This window comes from Gymnoscopelus microlampas (assembly GCF_963454915.1).
Source record: "Gymnoscopelus microlampas genome assembly, chromosome: 24".
Lineage (NCBI taxonomy): Eukaryota > Metazoa > Chordata > Actinopteri > Myctophiformes > Myctophidae > Gymnoscopelus > Gymnoscopelus microlampas.
In genome coordinates, this window is record NC_139961.1 from 31,158,859 (window position 1) to 31,175,533 (window position 16,675).

General features: G+C 43.4%; 1 protein-coding gene across 1 annotated transcript in view; it reads right to left on the bottom strand.

The window, feature by feature from the left end:
* Window positions 1-16,675, bottom strand: part of LOC311040880 (R3H domain-containing protein 1-like) — a 63,526-nt gene that overhangs the window by 8,509 nt on the left and 38,342 nt on the right. Inside the window, exons 13-19 of the mRNA XM_084051258.1 lie at window positions 16,287-16,577; window positions 15,755-15,924; window positions 13,059-13,427; window positions 11,045-11,177; window positions 6,020-6,177; window positions 3,833-3,987; window positions 1,033-1,136 (exon numbers count right to left, since the gene is read on the bottom strand). Coding sequence (XP_083907384.1) covers window positions 1,033-1,136; window positions 3,833-3,987; window positions 6,020-6,177; window positions 11,045-11,177; window positions 13,059-13,427; window positions 15,755-15,924; window positions 16,287-16,577 — 1,380 coding nt within the window. The remainder of the gene's footprint in view (window positions 1-1,032; window positions 1,137-3,832; window positions 3,988-6,019; window positions 6,178-11,044; window positions 11,178-13,058; window positions 13,428-15,754; window positions 15,925-16,286; window positions 16,578-16,675) is intronic.

Genomic DNA, 16,675 nt, shown 5'->3' on the forward strand with positions numbered 1-16,675 from the left:
ATCACCGTTTCAATAATGAGATCCTATGGGATAATTTCCTGGAGAAGATGTCCGTCAATAGGATATCGTAGTAGTAGTAGTAGTAGGAGGAGGCAGCAGCAGGACATGTTAAAGCTGCAATCCATAAGTTTCATGTCCTACTCAGGATTTGGTCTCCCTCTTGGGAGACAAAACATCTACTGCTCTTCCAAGACAGAATCCCTGCTTGACAAGGGGATATACTGTGCTTATGAGCTTCAGGCAGGGGACCAAGGCTAGAAGTCCCTGGGGGACCCTGACAACTTAAGTATATAGCATTTGAGTGGTTAAATGAAAGGTTGTCTCTTGGCTCACACAATATTCAAATGCTTCTGCCTGCTGCCTGTCTGTGCAACGGAAACACTGAAAATGCAAAGATTGTCCCGCTCGTAATTAGTCTAAGCATATCTACCTTGCTGCTTAGCAGAAATCGAAACGCAAAAATATATTTTAAAGATATTTTATAATACATTTTTGTGAATGGACAGATGACAGCTTCCGTTCGCGACTTTCAAGAGGCGTAGTTACAGACTATCTGTAGCATTTGAAGATAGTGAAAGAGTTGTCTGGCAATCAGTCTGTTCCAAGATTAATTGGCCTGAAAAACAAAAGTATGGCTTCTTTACCGAAAAGGTTCCATACTTTTTAGTAATACTTTTTTTCCCCTTTTCCGTATAAATTTCCGTATTTCTTTCCTTTTCCTTATTGATTAGTTTGCCTGCCAATCTCCTTACAAAAGTTGGCGTTAATTACAGAACAGCACCTCTGGAGCGGATAGGGATTTACAGCTTCACTCAGTCAAGGGTACTTCTTCAGGTCCCCTGGGAGCTTAGCCAGTACCTGATCGATGCTCCACTTCCGTAGGACATTCTTAGTTAATGATGAGGTGACCCTGTCATTGCCTCATGACCTGCCAGAGGCTGGTTCTCTGACTGAAGATGCTTGATAATGTATTTTTTGTAATAATAACTTTGTGGTTAGGCTGGGTTTTTTGGGGGGTGGGGGCGTCAGTACCTGTATACTGTTGTCCTGTATGCTGCTGGGAGACGCAGGGCGATGCGGCTTGGGGAAACTGAAGCTGCTCGACAGCCTGGGCCGGCAAGAAACTCACTGTCGAACTGTGGAGTGTAGCACACACGCACACGCACACAAACACACACACAAATCAGATCAGATCAGAGAATGTGCTCAGAGATTTCTCATGCTGTCAGCAGAGAAATAAAATCATGTCGCTGCATCAAGATTCTAGTGTTCACACTTTAATAGCACAGTGGTTTTCAATGCCCTCAAGGGGGTTCCAGGGGGTCCTTGAGGGAGATCCAGGGGGTCCCCAGCTAAATGATTGGTAGTTAGGAGCCAAATGGACCTTTACAGGTTTGTTACTCTCAGAGCTATGGGGGTCCGTGGCCTATTTCATAACAAACTGAGGGTCCTTGAAAAAGAAAAAAAAGTAGTGCATTGTAAAGGGGACAGATGCCCTAGTTGCTTGGCTTACACTGACAGCAAGCCACTATGACCTACTTATTTCTTGTTCCCACTCATGCTGCTGGTCCGATTACAAATGATGTACAAACATCATTATTTAGGTACACAGAGAACAGAGAAGGGGCTATGAAAGATTCAACATGATACGATTAAATGCGAGTGTGAGCAATTTGAGTTTGCAGTCGGTCTGAATGAGACGCATCTGTAAAGTAAAGTGTGCGCGCACAACACACAACACATTAGTCCAGCTCCCTGTGCTGTGCTGAGGCTGGTGAAATGCAGGTTGCAGCTGGGCAGCGGGTCCTCATGGGAGAGTATGGAGCTGTTCTGACAATGCTATATAAATCACTCCCACACTGACTGCCCTACAAAAACCAAACAACAGCCTCATTTAATAGTCAGGGACATGAGAAAGTGTCCTTCTGTGTTATTCATCAGTGTATTGTGTGTGTGTGTGTGTGAGTGTGTGTGTGTGTGTGCGTGCGTGCGTGCGTGCGTGCGTGCGTGCGTGCATGTGTGTACACACACAAGCATACATGCTTAGCTGTCTACACTTTGTGCTTGTATTGGCCTGTGGACATGAGCATGCTCGGTGACCCTGACACCATCAGGCTCACAAATCCCACTGTCTGTTCCCAGATTGATTGGGGCCCGCGGCGGAGGATATTAATTACACGTTTGGTTTTCTCATGACTTGTTCCATCAATCAGCCGTCACGGGAGACCTCCAACACCGATGGACTAACGGGGAAATTGACTACAGCGCCTCAAACAGGTTCTCAGAGCACTAATAGGCTCTATGCACAGCAGCCATATTGGAAAGAAATTTGGCCTCTTCTTACTTCCTTCACAGGTGTTACCACTGATACTAATGAAGGCTGGTGCTGATATTGTGCATGTTGGCTCACTGGAAACACTCTGCTACACCAGTGGGTCTTTAAATGTGGCCCAGGGACCCTCATGGTTCCTTGAGGGGGTTCCAAATGGCCCCTTGTGGGTGTGTAACTCTGAGAGCGTACAAATGGAACCAAATGGACCTGTAAGGGTCCATTTGGTTCCATTTGTACTCTCTCAGAGTTATGGTGGTCCTTGAAATTAAAACGTTTGAGAACCACTGTGCTACACTAAATGGAACAGAGCCTTCATTAGAATCATTGGTAACACCTGTTGTGCATAGAGCCTATTCATCAGTGATCACGTAGGGCCAGTTCACCGAATGCACCTCAGGAACGCGAATCGCAAATCGTTTCCAGTAGAAGCCACTGGCTCAAGATAGCCTTTGCACTGAGGTGATGTTGATAGGTACAGAAGTATTTCAGCAGGAAGCAAATTAAAACTTAGAAGCGAAAACAGCTATGGGTTAATTGGACTTTACGATTTTTTTCTGTCAAGCCAACTGGCCTTACTTGATAAGTATCAGCTGATTGCAATGCACCTTACAGTACTCAGTTGGAGGAAGTAAAGAAAATATAGGAGCAAGAAAGTGAATGATATGTTGTCATGAGCCTAATTTACAGTATACTTGAAAATAACTGTGGTATGTCGCGTTAACTTGAAAAATATTAAATATCAATTGGGCTTAACTCTCTCAGTGCCAATGAAATAAAACAATATGTTCAAATATGTTCAAGTAAAATAAAAAGTGCTTAGGAAGCGAGATACAGCCTTTTTCAGTTATAAGTTAAACAAGGAGTGGATGGAGCTGCAAATCTTCAGATAATGATATCTTGGGTTCTGAACATTTTTTTCAAATTTTTCTTTTTTTTTTAAACTCGGGATTCTTTGTGCTGGCACTGAGGGCATTCATAAAAAACTCGGGATATCTCGTTGTGTGGCAGCACTGAGAGAGTTAAGAGCTATCAGGTCCAATAAACCTGATCCAATGGGCTGTGAAAACAACCTGGATTTCATGATTTCAAAAGAGAATTTTTATGTTTTATTTATAGAGGATATGCGTGTGACATCATCATCAAACCCGGAGGTTATGCAGGAATGCCTACTGAGTGTCAAACTGGCCTTGACAGCCCATGCATCCAAACAGAAAAGTCATATCTGATTGCATTAAACAACATTAAACAATGTTAAACTCACTTTGCATGTTGCTTTGCCACTCGCTTTGCCACTCGATGTGCCATTCACTTTAAGCATGCGCATATCCTCTATTTATTATTTGTTTTACTTTTAACCTGATGTTGCTATTTTGAGCATGTCATTACAGGCAAAACAATTATTATTATCATTCTTATTGTAAATAAGAAAAAAGCTTGCAGATCGGCTATTTTAGCAATTTTTGAAATAGGGCTTAAAAGGAAAGCCAAATGGTGTTTCACCTCATGGTGGTGTGCTGGTTGGGAGAGAGGAGGTTGTAGCAGGGCTGCATGCTGGCCACAGGCACAGCACCTTGGCCCTGCTGGCAGGAATACATGACTGGCTGCTGGTAGCTCTGTTGGGACACCATCTGGGAGCCTTGGGGCACCAGCACCTGCTGGGGACCGACAAACACAGGACGTGATTGGAACAGAAAATTGACAGAACAAGCAGAGACAAATGTCCCATTATAACCGCTTAGGAATCAGATATTCTGTCACACGTGCCTGAAGTTTGCAGCAAAAATTAGACCTCTGGAAATCTGCTTCATTGGCTGTGTGTGTGTGTGTGTGTGTGTGTGTGTGTGTGTGTGTGTGTGTGTGTGTGTGTGTGTGTGTGTGTGTGTGTGCACTTTTTAAATACCCCCCCATTTGCTGGCTGCTAATGTGAATACCGTTTTTCAAAAGGTGCATTTCATTTTAGAATTTGGCATGTTATGAAATGATGAGACGTCTGCATCCATTGCGGTCTCACATAATGTGCTGTTGTTTCTGAATGGTGGGAATAAGTCATTTGAAATGAGCACTCAGACAAATGGGATGATGAACAGAAAGCCAGTTGAAGTATCTTCACGTGCCAGGTTCCTTTAACAGGAACACTGTCTCTTTTTTGGGCATTTCATTATAGGTGAATATTTTCCCAAAAAGATAAAAGATTAAAAAAAATAAGTTACTTTTTTGCTTGTTAAAGGTAGGGTAAGTGATTTGCGTTGGTTAAAATAATTGTTAAATAGCTCTATATTCTGATAGTACTCATTGCTATAGAGTGTTTGTTCAGTATTAGGAGTATCCTTGTCTCTCCACCTCTTTATTAAACAGAAAACCGGGACAGAGAACTCAATCAGGATATAGATAGATTAAACAAGTGAAATTGGAAGTGATGACACTAAGAAATGAGCAGACAAAATTGGAACTGGAACACTATACAAATTAAGCTTAAAAATGGGTACTTTCTCCTGATTGGCTTGTTGTTTATTAAAGAGCTGGAGAGACAGGGAGACATCTGTTACTGAAAAAAACACTCTATAGCAATAATTACTATCAGAATATAGTATTTTAACCTTTTAACAAAATACTTTTTGTTTTAACCAAAAAATATCACTTACCCTACCTTTAAAATAACTATATTGGGGAGCTGATGGCCTAGATGCATACCACATATAAGCTCTAATGCCCGACAGCCTTTGTTGTCTCTCCCTGTTTCCAAACACTCTTCACTGTACTATCCAATAAAGACAGAAAAGCCCAAATATTTCCATATCAATAATTGCTATAGTGTTTGTTCTATAACAGGGGTTTCTCTAGCTCTTTAGTAAACAGAAAATACATTTTCAGATTTGGGATACCAATTCTGTCCAATTAGGGGAGAGATCTCATACAGGGATACAGGATAAACAAAGATAATTGGAAGTGATTGAACAAATAAATGAGCAGACAAGTTTGAAACTATAACACAAGCTGATAAATTAGTTTTGTGGGGTCCTCTCTCCTGAAATTTGAAATTCTGAAAATAGATTTTCGAGTTGCTCAAGAGCTGCAGAGACGGTGAGACCCCTGTTACTGAACGAACAATCTATACTATAGCTACTGTGCTGATTACTATAAGAATATAAATCTTTAACTTTTCAACAACAAACATTTTGTTTTATACCAAATAAATATCAGCTCTTTTCAGCGGTGAAGGTATACTTGTATGCCATGGTTCAAAGAAGCCTATTGACAAGCTCACAATGCGTCAAATCATCAAATCAGGCTGTATGGGTTTTGAAGTAATAGTGCAGATCTATATCTTTTAATTCTAGTTTTGTAGGCCTGTGCACACACACACACACACAAAACTCCCCATCATGTCCAATCCCGGAGTTTTATAGTTCTCTTGCCTCGTTTCCTGTCTGTCTCGCTCAGTGACTGCTGTGGCTCGATGCTATCTGATCACGAAAACAGTCTGATATGGGGGAGCTGCCAGACATCAGCCAACAACACAAATAACTTGTTGGAGGGCATCACAAACGGCAAAAACAAAAACACAGACTCATAACGGCGAATGATGTTTTCCAATTTCGGGCTTCAGTTGGTGTCATTATTCAATTTTCCAGTCAAAGGAGATGCCCACGGAGGCATGTCGTCATCAAGGTTCGCGGGGGTGAATACCTGATAAGACGGCATTGGAGGGTACTGGACCATCATGCCTTGCATCTGGTTTCCCATATTGCTTTGCTGGCCGCCGGGGAGGGTGGGGTTGGTGGCCGGCTGAACTCCCATGACTGTCTGGTAGCCGGGGACAGAGTTTGGCATCATAGTTGCGTAAGCTGCAGGTCAAAAGGAAAAAAAGAAAAAAAAGACACAGGAGCGTGACCAGGTGAAAAGAGAGCAGGGAGAGACACATTAGCATTTACATGGAAATTTGGATAGCCGCTTTGGATTTTCTCACAGATTATGGAAGAGCAGATTGTAAGCATTCAAATTATGATATGCTATTTGAATGTTGTTAAACCTCAAATCAAGAAACTAAGAAAAAGCCTGTCAAAGATCTGTGTTCTTACACCTCTCACAGCAGTTACAAGTTTAAGAACAAATGAAGTATTATGTGATCCTAAACCTGCTGTTTGTTATACTGTTTGATTTCTTCAATATATAATATAATATTTAAAATGTATAATATGAAGGAAATGAAAAACTACAAAATAAACTATTTCAACCCATGTTTGCCTAATTGAGGCACATTCTATCAGACCCAACCATTGTTTTGCACCTAGGATGACATACAACAGCATTAATAGACACTTTCAAATGCTATGTAAAGTGGACTGAATGACTGGGGCCTGGGGTGCAGTCTCCGTTACAGTTCAGAATGGGATAAATGACAACTTACAATCTATTGGATTGAGACTGTGGTTGCCAGGGCCTTAGGGAACAGTGGGCGATATAAACCAGTCATACTAAGTGGAAAAGGGTCTAAATGGTAAATTGAGCTATTTTTCTGGACCACTTGTTAAAGACCTATTTGGAGAGCCCAGAGAGAGAGAGAGAGAGAGAGAGAGAGCTCGGCACAGAGATGATACAAAGTCACCTGTGCGCATCCATTAAAAAAGGCCTAAAATGGTGGTGTGCGTGTTCCTCGCCGAAGGGGAGTCGGAACAACTAAATGTCAAGGTGACAAAGAGACATTTGAAAATACTGTCCCTCGCGATGCACACACGGTAATCCGCCGAACAAAAGGAGAAAATGTCCTTTTGTGAAGGTTGCTCTACAGTCCATCGCCCCAGGAGAGGGAAAAGTGCGACGAGACAATGAAAGTGCCCCGCGAGGTGCGTGTGCGCGGGGGTGGGGCGGGGGCGATGTCTATTTTTATCCCCGCCCGCCTCCCACCTTCACTTGCAAACCAAGCATGAAATGACTACAATATCAAACGCACCCCATTCTGCCTCAGTGGGCAGGGTATGAGTGCAGATTGAGACTTCTTCCATAGTAAGTAGGATGGAACTCGCTCAGAGGCGATTGACGACAACTGTCCATATACTGTAGGTGCAGCAGCTTCTGAAGGGCACCTTTCCTACACGTGCTGCTGTCTGGTGTGGCAGGGGGATGGTACAGTAGCTATGGGCTGTGGGTCATTCAATCAGAGAAAGTAAAAAAGAAAAAGTGCCCTAATTTCTTCCCCCGTTCACCTTCATATGTACCAATGTCCGGGAAAGTTTGCAGAGCGGTTTGTCTTCCAGCAGAATGCCCTACTTCCTTCTTCCAGTGCGACTGTAGCAGAGCAACCCTGCCTGATACACAGAATGTAGCAGGGGTTCCCTTTGGCTGAATGGTAGGCAAGATGTTTGGTTTCCCATTGTGGAGACTCGGTTCGTAGCCAGGTGGTTACGTGACCAAAGTCTTTGCTCAAGGGCACATCAGTGTTATGTACTGTAGGAGACGACAGGGTTTACTTGTTCACTTTCTCTCACTACAGAGACAGACAAAGGGCGGCAAAGGGCTGTGTTGTCGACATACAGCAGTGGAAGTGTCTGAAGGTCCATGCAGATGAGGATTGAGGGGCTGGAAAAGAGACCGGTTCACTGTGAGAATTATAGAGGCCTCTCAGACAGCGTTCCGGCCCCGCCTCCTGCCTCTCTGCTTCTTCTCCCTTGATGGAGAACAATACAGTCTGATTACAGACACATTTAATCGAATGAAGCATGACATTTGCTGTTTACATGGGCATGGCGATCCACTGCTACTACAAGGAGTTAAATACTGCCAGCGACATGACGTGTCCCATTGAAATGAGCAATTTGTAGCCGACTCGTATATAATTCAGACTCAGGTCTACTGGGGACAAAAGATTAACAGTTGTTTTAGTTTTCACTAACATGAATACATAAATATTCATAAAAAGGCACTGAGGAAGACTTCAAATGTAAAATTTTGCCTGTCTGTCAGTGAACATGTAATTTAATTTCATGATGACATCATCAACTAGAAAACGGCGCTCCACTGAGCACAAAATAATCTCCACCAGGCTCAGTTGCCTAGACAGGGCTCTGTAAGTCGTGAGTTGCAGCCATAAGGACTTGAGGAAGCTGGGGGGGGGGGGGGGGTATGTTTGTATGAAATAGGGCCCTCCCCACAAATCTTTGAAGCCAATTACAGGCAAACAGTATGGCATATGCACTTAAAAAACATGTTTGACAGTCATTGTCACAAAACGAAAAATCTGTTTTTCATATTCAACAATGACTCCAGATGTAATGTATGTCTACTGATATATGTGAGGTTTGGAAAACATCTTAGTAGTAGCAAAACATTCTTTTTAAAGAAAATGCAAAATGGGCATGACCTATATGAAGAGTTGTGTAATTATCCAAGGATTTTTTTTATTTTGTATTGTACATCCTATGGTTCCAGAGTCCCCCCACCCCACACACACACACCCACCCACCCACCCACCCCCTGAACTGGCGGAAACCAAATCTTTTCTTTATTTAAGGCTTACATACAGAACATACAGCAGTTTCCACTCTCTTCCTTGATGTCCCACTCTCTTCCTTGATGTCAAAGCTTTTAAGCACAAAACAGCCACGAGTGTACAACTGTAGCTTTGGTGCCGGGCAATGTGCCAAAATGCCTTTAGCTCATTGATTATGGGGCAAAGAGGCAGGCCTGTGTTGGACAATAGCTGCAAATGATACTTAGCTTTGTTCTAACCTGCAGGGAGTAACCGACGAGAGATGCTTCGCAGCATGAGAAGAATTCTGCTAATGTGTTTCGAGATGGTTATTTGATAACCTCCTGTTCAATGATGGTAAATCAGAACAATTGGATCATTGTATCCCTCTATACGCAGTATAATCACAGAGATGGCCATTCTGGTCTGAAATTGAGGCCCTGTTGTGCTGCAGATTTGCTGATGTGCGTAGAATCCGCCATGTTCCCTGTGGACATTGATTGAGCTGTGGGGTAATCCCTACTTCCCGATGCCACATTCATGATAGTGACCTTTTTTCTTTTACCATTGTGAGCATCAATCATGCTGCACTATCCTATCCTTTAAGCCCAAAACTTTTAGTCCTTAAAATTTTCAGTAGCTGGCAATTTAGCTCAACCATTCCATCCTACATTTGTAACCTCGCAATTTCTCCCGCGGGCCAAAAAGAAAAAAAAGCATACAGATCCCTTGAGTGCTTCGGCCTGGAACTTTTTAGAGGGGTCAAATGTGCAGTAACCGCACAAACACGGCTGTAAATGTGAGGCTTAGAAGTCATTTTTCCTGGGTTTTCTCTATCCGTAATTATTGTCCCTTTGCCTTTGTAGGGTGGCTCAGAGGTAGCTCCATTTGTCCTCCGTCCTCTTTTCTTTTTCTCCTCACAGTCCCCAGCAGGGAAGCTACATTTGCAGCCAACAGATGGTGGAACACTGCTGCAGAATCACAACCACTTAGAGGATTGTGTGTGTGTGTGTGTGTGTGTGTGTGTGTGTGTGTGTGTGTGTGTGTGTGCGCGAGCGTAGATGTCACAATAGCGTGAACATTACTACAGCCAGTTAGCAAATGAAGTGTGTTCATCTGTGTGTGTGTGTGTGTGTGTGTGTGTGTGTGTGTGTGTGTGTGTGTGTGTGTGTGTGTGTGTGTGTGTGTGTGTGTGTGTGTGTGTGTGTGTGTGTGTGTGTGTGTGTGTGTGTGAGCACTGAGCAGGAGCTAACAATCTCATCTCCTGCAGTGAGGAAGAAAACAGTATGTGGAATAATCAAGTGGATGACTCCTAGGGAGACATCTGAACTCAGTGAAACAAACAAACACAGGGAAGAAGGGAGAGAAAGGAGAGATATTTATCCTGTGCTAGAGTCTCCTTTATGAAGGAACCACAATAATAAATAACGTTTTAGAGAGGGAGCCAAGCAGCAAAGTGAACAGTTAATGGTTCACTCAAAGAACTGAAAAAAACTCTCGCCATGGCAGCCAGGCAGAGGAAAAATGAGGGCTGGGCGATACATCGATACAGTATATTGTGATATGAGACTACTGCAGATATCGTCTGGGATTATGGATGGTAATATCATGATATCATGATACAGTACAGGCTTTTATGCCTTTATGGATAGGACAGTAGGCTGACAGGAAATGGGGAGAGAGATGGGGAGTGACATGCAGCAAAGGCCGTCGGGATCGGGACTCAAACCCGCGACGCGCTGTCAGGCTACGAGCCTAGGTGCCTGGACCGCTACGCCAGCGGTCGAGGCCGTAAGTGTTGCCTTTTCATGGTTTTAATCACTTAAGCCCTCAAAATGTTCAAAATGTGCAAAAAAATCATATATTTTTTTACATTCTTGAAAAAAAAAGAAAATGATGTTACAATACTATTATTGTAACAATATCGGTACTGTGTATATGTATTTGGTCAAAAATAGTGATATTTGATTTTGTCCATATCACCCAACTCTAGGATAAATTCCAAAAGAATGAAGGCTGTGTGTTTTTATTATTTATGATAAATTATTTATGAACAGTACATTCCCACTGTGCAATAATTTCAACTAATGAAAAAACATATAACCAGTGACATTGAAAGATGTTGATATCTATTTGTAGTCATTCCAGACTTTGGCAACAATACAATAAAGTTTATAACTATAATAAAGTTGGAGCAACTTGACATGCCATTTTTTTGCCCCCGTTTCTCGTAAATGTGTGTTTACCTTGCTGTTGGGGCAGGTGTTGGCTCGGAGGGCAGTTATAGGGCAGTGGAGTGATGGAGGGTCGATAGTGGTGGTGCTGCTGCTGGCCAGAACACTGGGGATAGTTGGCTGGTGCACAGTAGCATGTAGTCACCTACAAGAACAACACAGTAGTATGTAGTCACCTACAAGAACCACACAGCACATCATGCTGTTCAGAGCGTGGCATAGTAGATCTACAAGCTCGTAGCACGGCACTCGGTGCCGCGCTACGAGCTTGTATATCTGCTATTTTTGTATTGCCAAAGAAATCTAAAATGACAGATGCGTTCCCGGATTGAATGGGTTTAAATATACTACTACATTACAGGCATTTTATGTTGTACAGTGCTACCTTCTAATGAGTCAGGAATCGCTGACTGATTTGTCTGGGGACTGCCTCCTTTAATTCTTTTGGAGCAACATTTGCAGTCCATGAACAACCACACTGAGAACGTCAGGTATTAGAGGCATTTGAGATGATAAACACTCAGCATTCCAATCTAAATCCACCTCCAGATGGAAATGAAAAAGAGGGATTTGGGAGTTAAACATTAAATCGTTGCTGTCGGGCACCAAACCTCTCATCTCCATATTTTAACTTTTTGTGTTTTTTCGTAAATGAATGCCCTACTTGATCATACTACAGTGTCACACAAAAGTAGCAGATCCACAAGCTCGAAACGCGGCGTGAAGCGACACGTTTTGAGCTTGTAGATCTGCTACTTTTGCCATTTTTTAATTTGAATCCTGAAAAGTAACAGTTTTGGACATGTGAGGTTTTCACCCGACAGAGACGATATTATGTGTCTAATGCAGGCCTTTGCCATAGATTGTGAATGAAGACTTCAATTAAGTAATCATGAGTCCAGTCTGACAGATCTAAGTCAATTCTTAAGATTCTTTGGGTTATTTCAAATTTTAACTAAAAGTATGTGTATGTAATTTATTGCAACCCTTTCCTTTTATAAAATGAACAGTTTACTAGGACAATGCACCAGGCGGTCAGAGTGCTGTGGTATACACACAAATTAAATTAAATAAAAATGTAAAAAATATTTGTTTCCATAAACATGCTTCCGCTTTTGCCAGCAATGTTAAGATGCCAACTTTTGTCACCTCCGATTCTGTTCATGATCACCTATTTTGTTTAGGTGCAGGTGTTGTCATTGACATTCCTTTCTGTTTTCAGGTGACTGCTCGACTCTAAAATGTGATTTGATCGACCTTATAACAAAATGCTAACGGTAGCTGGGCTATCAGCATTTTGCGACCCTAAAACAAATCACTTTTTATAGCTGAGCAGTCGCCTGACAAAAGTAATATAAAGATGTGTCAATGACAACACCTGTACCGTGTCCGTGTTATAATACTATATTGAAAAAACAAATAAGTGGTCACAGACAGAATCAGAGGCAAAAGGTTGCTTCTTAATATCGCTGATAATGGAAATATTTATAGGCCTATGCCACGAAATAATGTCAGCCATGTTTGGACTGGTTCCAACTTCCAAGCCCCACTGGCCTTGATATGGACTGGAGAAGTGACTAGTAGCCTCAGAAGATCAATGAATAATGTCCCCAGTCATGATTATAGCAAGACACACAGTTAATGCACAAATAACCATGATGGACTTCACAGCCCCGACTATGCTGACACTACTCTTCTCCATTTTGTCCACTGGGATTTTAAAAGAATAAATGATTGCCCTCACTGCTTGTCAGTATTTTTCTTGTTAGATGTCAGTTTATGAACCACATGAACCCTAGTGTCCCTAATCTGGGCATGTAATAACAGCCGAATATTTGCCAAAAAAAAAGCAGATTGGCTACTTTCAACAAAGAGATTTGATGTAGAGGAAAAAAGGAGGGGACAAATATAGAGCCCTGGGGGGACCCCGGTCAATTATGTATATAGGGTTTAAGCAGTTAATAGCACATGTCAGTGACCATAGATAATGTGACATTAGTAACTCAATCGAGGGGGGGGTTCATACTTGCGGGACAGGCTGCTGGATGTAGGTGTGTTGCTGGACAAACGACTGGTTCATCGTCGGCCCGGGGTAAGCTGCAGGGCCCGGCGTGGTGCTGGGGTAGGCGTGGGTAGGGTTTGTGCTGTTTGAGTATGGGGTGGCTGGAGCCAAAGCCGGGTGGTGTCCAGGGAGCCCCCCTTGGAACCCCCCAGGGGGTCCAGCGAGCACATAGCCAGCCACCTGCTGCAGAGGAGGCCCATGGATCATGACGGGTGACGCGTGGTGGTGGTGGTGGTACATGGCCGGGAAGTGGTGGCCATCCGGGGTACCACTGTCGCCAGGCGGCTGCCTCGCCAGGCTCAAGTGGCTGAACTGTGCGTTCAGCGTCTCAGGCTGATGGAAAGAAAGGTTTTCTTTTTACACATGCAAATGTGTCAGATCAAGTGAAAATAATGATAAAGCCTCTGCCACTTTTAAGTACGAGGGGGGGGGCTACCTATTTATCTATGTCATCAGCTCACGTTTAGGTCTGACAAGCTGTTGGAGCAAGGAACATCTTTTGGTCATGGATTATTCAGTGTCAACATCTGGAAGTTAATTAATTATTAACAGAGATTTTCCATCAGTGTAATTATCCATGGCGACTTATCTGTGGCTGAAAGCAGGTCAAAAAATAGGCTAACCAAATGCATGATCTACATAGGCGAGTAATAAGTTCACCGGGACACTTAAAGCCTTATTTATACTTTGGTGCACGACCCGCCTGTCACTCCTAAAAGTTTATATGTTAGTATAAAAAGCTGGATGGATGAATTTGGATCCAGCAATGGTAGGAACTAGATGACTAATTGTCAATAATGAAACAAAAAGCCTTACAGGCGGATCTGATAATATTATGTTGAGTATTATGCCTGGCATATCACATATGTACAATAGTAGACGTTCAATTTTAAGTCTATGTAGTCCCAGAACAGTAGCTCGACAGATCTGAATTATATTTAATAAAGGGGAACTGATCCCTATGATGCTAAGTTTGCTGCCATCTAAGGATGACAAATTATCTAAAGGGTCAGGCTGAGCCTGGTAGTTGGTACACTGTGATGCAAGCAACACAGATTTAGGTGTGCCATTCTAAGTATTGACAGTACTAAGTAGTCAACTGGCATTTGCCATGATTTGCAAACTCACAAAATTGGCCCGGCCCTAGGGCAATTTTGTGAGTTCGCTAGGCCTAGGCCCTAGGGTTTCATTGTCAAAACGTCAAAGAACAAGTGATGAAAAAATGAAAATAAAAGGAGAAGAGAGGTTCTGTACCACAGTGTACTGTTGGTTAGGACAGACGGGCAGGAACTGAGGAGGAGGAGGAAGAGTAGAAGGAGGAAGAGTAGGTGGAGGAGGAGGATAGGAGACCGCTGAATATTGAACAGGCACGGTAGAGGACGACTGGAAAGGAGAGCGGAATGGCTGAGGAGGGAAAGACAAGAGAGATGGAGAGATGGGGGTACATAAGACATGAGACTGCGAGAGGAGCAGAGTGCTAACACGGTACGGAGCCCTGCTGTTAAACCGGGCCAATCTTACAATACATAGACGGGGTGACCTATTTGTTGCTAGCCAGTGCCGAGGCACACTGGTGTGCTGTGAGACCAGTCAAGGTGTGCCTTGGGATTTTGTGACAAGCACACCATTATTATTGCAAGGTACACATCTATACAAAAAGTTATAATCTTTTAAAATTTACTATGTCAGTATTTTGTGCGCACTCATGTCCTAATACAGAGGCAAATTCTATACCCCCAAAAAATATTTTAACAATTTTCAAACCGGTGTCCCTATTGGGGGCATGTCATTATAGGCGCAAATTCGTTATTATAAATATTGTTTTAGTACTTATTCTTTCACAGATATGCAAGCTCACGATGTGTGCGAAGTGAGCTTGCAGATTGGCTATTTTCACTATGAATACAGGAGTGCCTTTAGATTTTGACTTGTCCATTGGTGTGGGCACAAAACATGTGAAAAGCACTGCTCTAAGCAACCATTCTTTTGCATTTAGATGCTCAGTTACCGTAACATAAAGGAGCATAACAGCTATGTTTGGCATGTTTAGCCTCGAGACTTGAATGTTGTTTGAGATAGATCCAACACACATATCATTGTGCAATTTTTATGAATTTCTACTAGATCAACTAGACCGGTGCCCATTGGGAACGATGTAAATCGAGTTTGAAGTCGGTCAGACGGTTCTCGAGATACTTGAACTACAGACAGGCGTACAGATGTACAGACAGACGTACAGAGATGTCTTGTTATCATTGCGCTTGAATGCATTTTAAAGAGCAGATTGATTTGAAAAGTCTTGCCGAAAATAGTCAATTACTAAGGTATTCAGGTTTCCGTAAGATTTTAATGACTACGGATAAAATGTCCTTTACGGTGCTGTCAGGCTCGAGAAAGGGTTGTAGCTTTCTATCAGAACACATCCTTGACAGAGGTTTCCTGGACGGCGAGCTTGTTTTATTTTCGCACTGCCATAAAGGCTGTGTTTTGAATAAGTCTTTGAATAACTCTGACGGAAAGGCCTTGGGCAATGTTGCCGCAGCCTCGCAGCTTCATGAATCTCGAGAGCGGCTGAATGAGATTTTAACGAGCCAAAAGTAAAGTTGCTAAATCCCACACGCCCCCACCCCAAGTCTAGTGATGTTGCCGTGCCCACTGACCTGCGAGAGGAGGTGATTGGCGGTTGGCTGTTGCTGGGCAGCAGTAGCAGCGGTTGGCTGGTGCGGGGTCTTGGCCTGCTGTGGCCTGCTGCCAACGATGTGGGCGTGGCCGGCGGCAGTAGTGGGGTTGTACACCACAGCGCTGCCGTCAGAATTCACCAGAGGCAGGCCTATCAAAGAGGAGCCCTTCAAGGATCACTCGCTTTGCTTGCACCAGAAACCACACTGTTGTGAACCGTACATGCAGCAACGTTTTATAACGACATGCTAAAGAGTGTTTCTTCTCTTCGCGCAATACAGAAGAAACATTAGTATCTTTGGCAACTCAAGGAGACAGACAAGAGAGGAAAGAGCTGTGTCATTCACAGCAAGAAAGATCAAACTGACAAAGAGAATAGGCAACAAAGAGCGGCGACAGATTTATAGCCTAAGGAACTTCTGTAGTTTCTAGCCTTGATGAAGACAGCTACAGATTGCAGACACATTCAAATATCATGCAGTTTCCAGGGGGGCACCATGTGGGGACACTAACCTGTGTGTGTGTTGACCAGAACAGTGGCACCGGGCGGCATCCCTGTGCTTTCCAGAGGCACCAGGTAGAAGTTAGTTGCAGTGGTGGTGACAGCCGAGGGCGCAGGCTGCAGCGCTGGGCCAGTCTTGGCTGCTACTTCGGGGCGGCAAGGGGGGGCTTTGGCCTCAGTGTTGGGGAGAGCGGCGGGCGTGCTGGGGACGCCGTTGCCGCGGGGCTGGGCCGGAGCTGGAAGGGGAAGCTGGGAGCGAGAAAGAGAGCTGGACGAAGAACCCACACTGGAAGATTCTGAACCTGGGGAAGCAGGAAGCAAACGAGGTAGACTTTTAAACCTCATGAACCCTCGCTATCTGCTATTTTTAGGGAAGAGATTTAGTGTAGAGGTTAACATT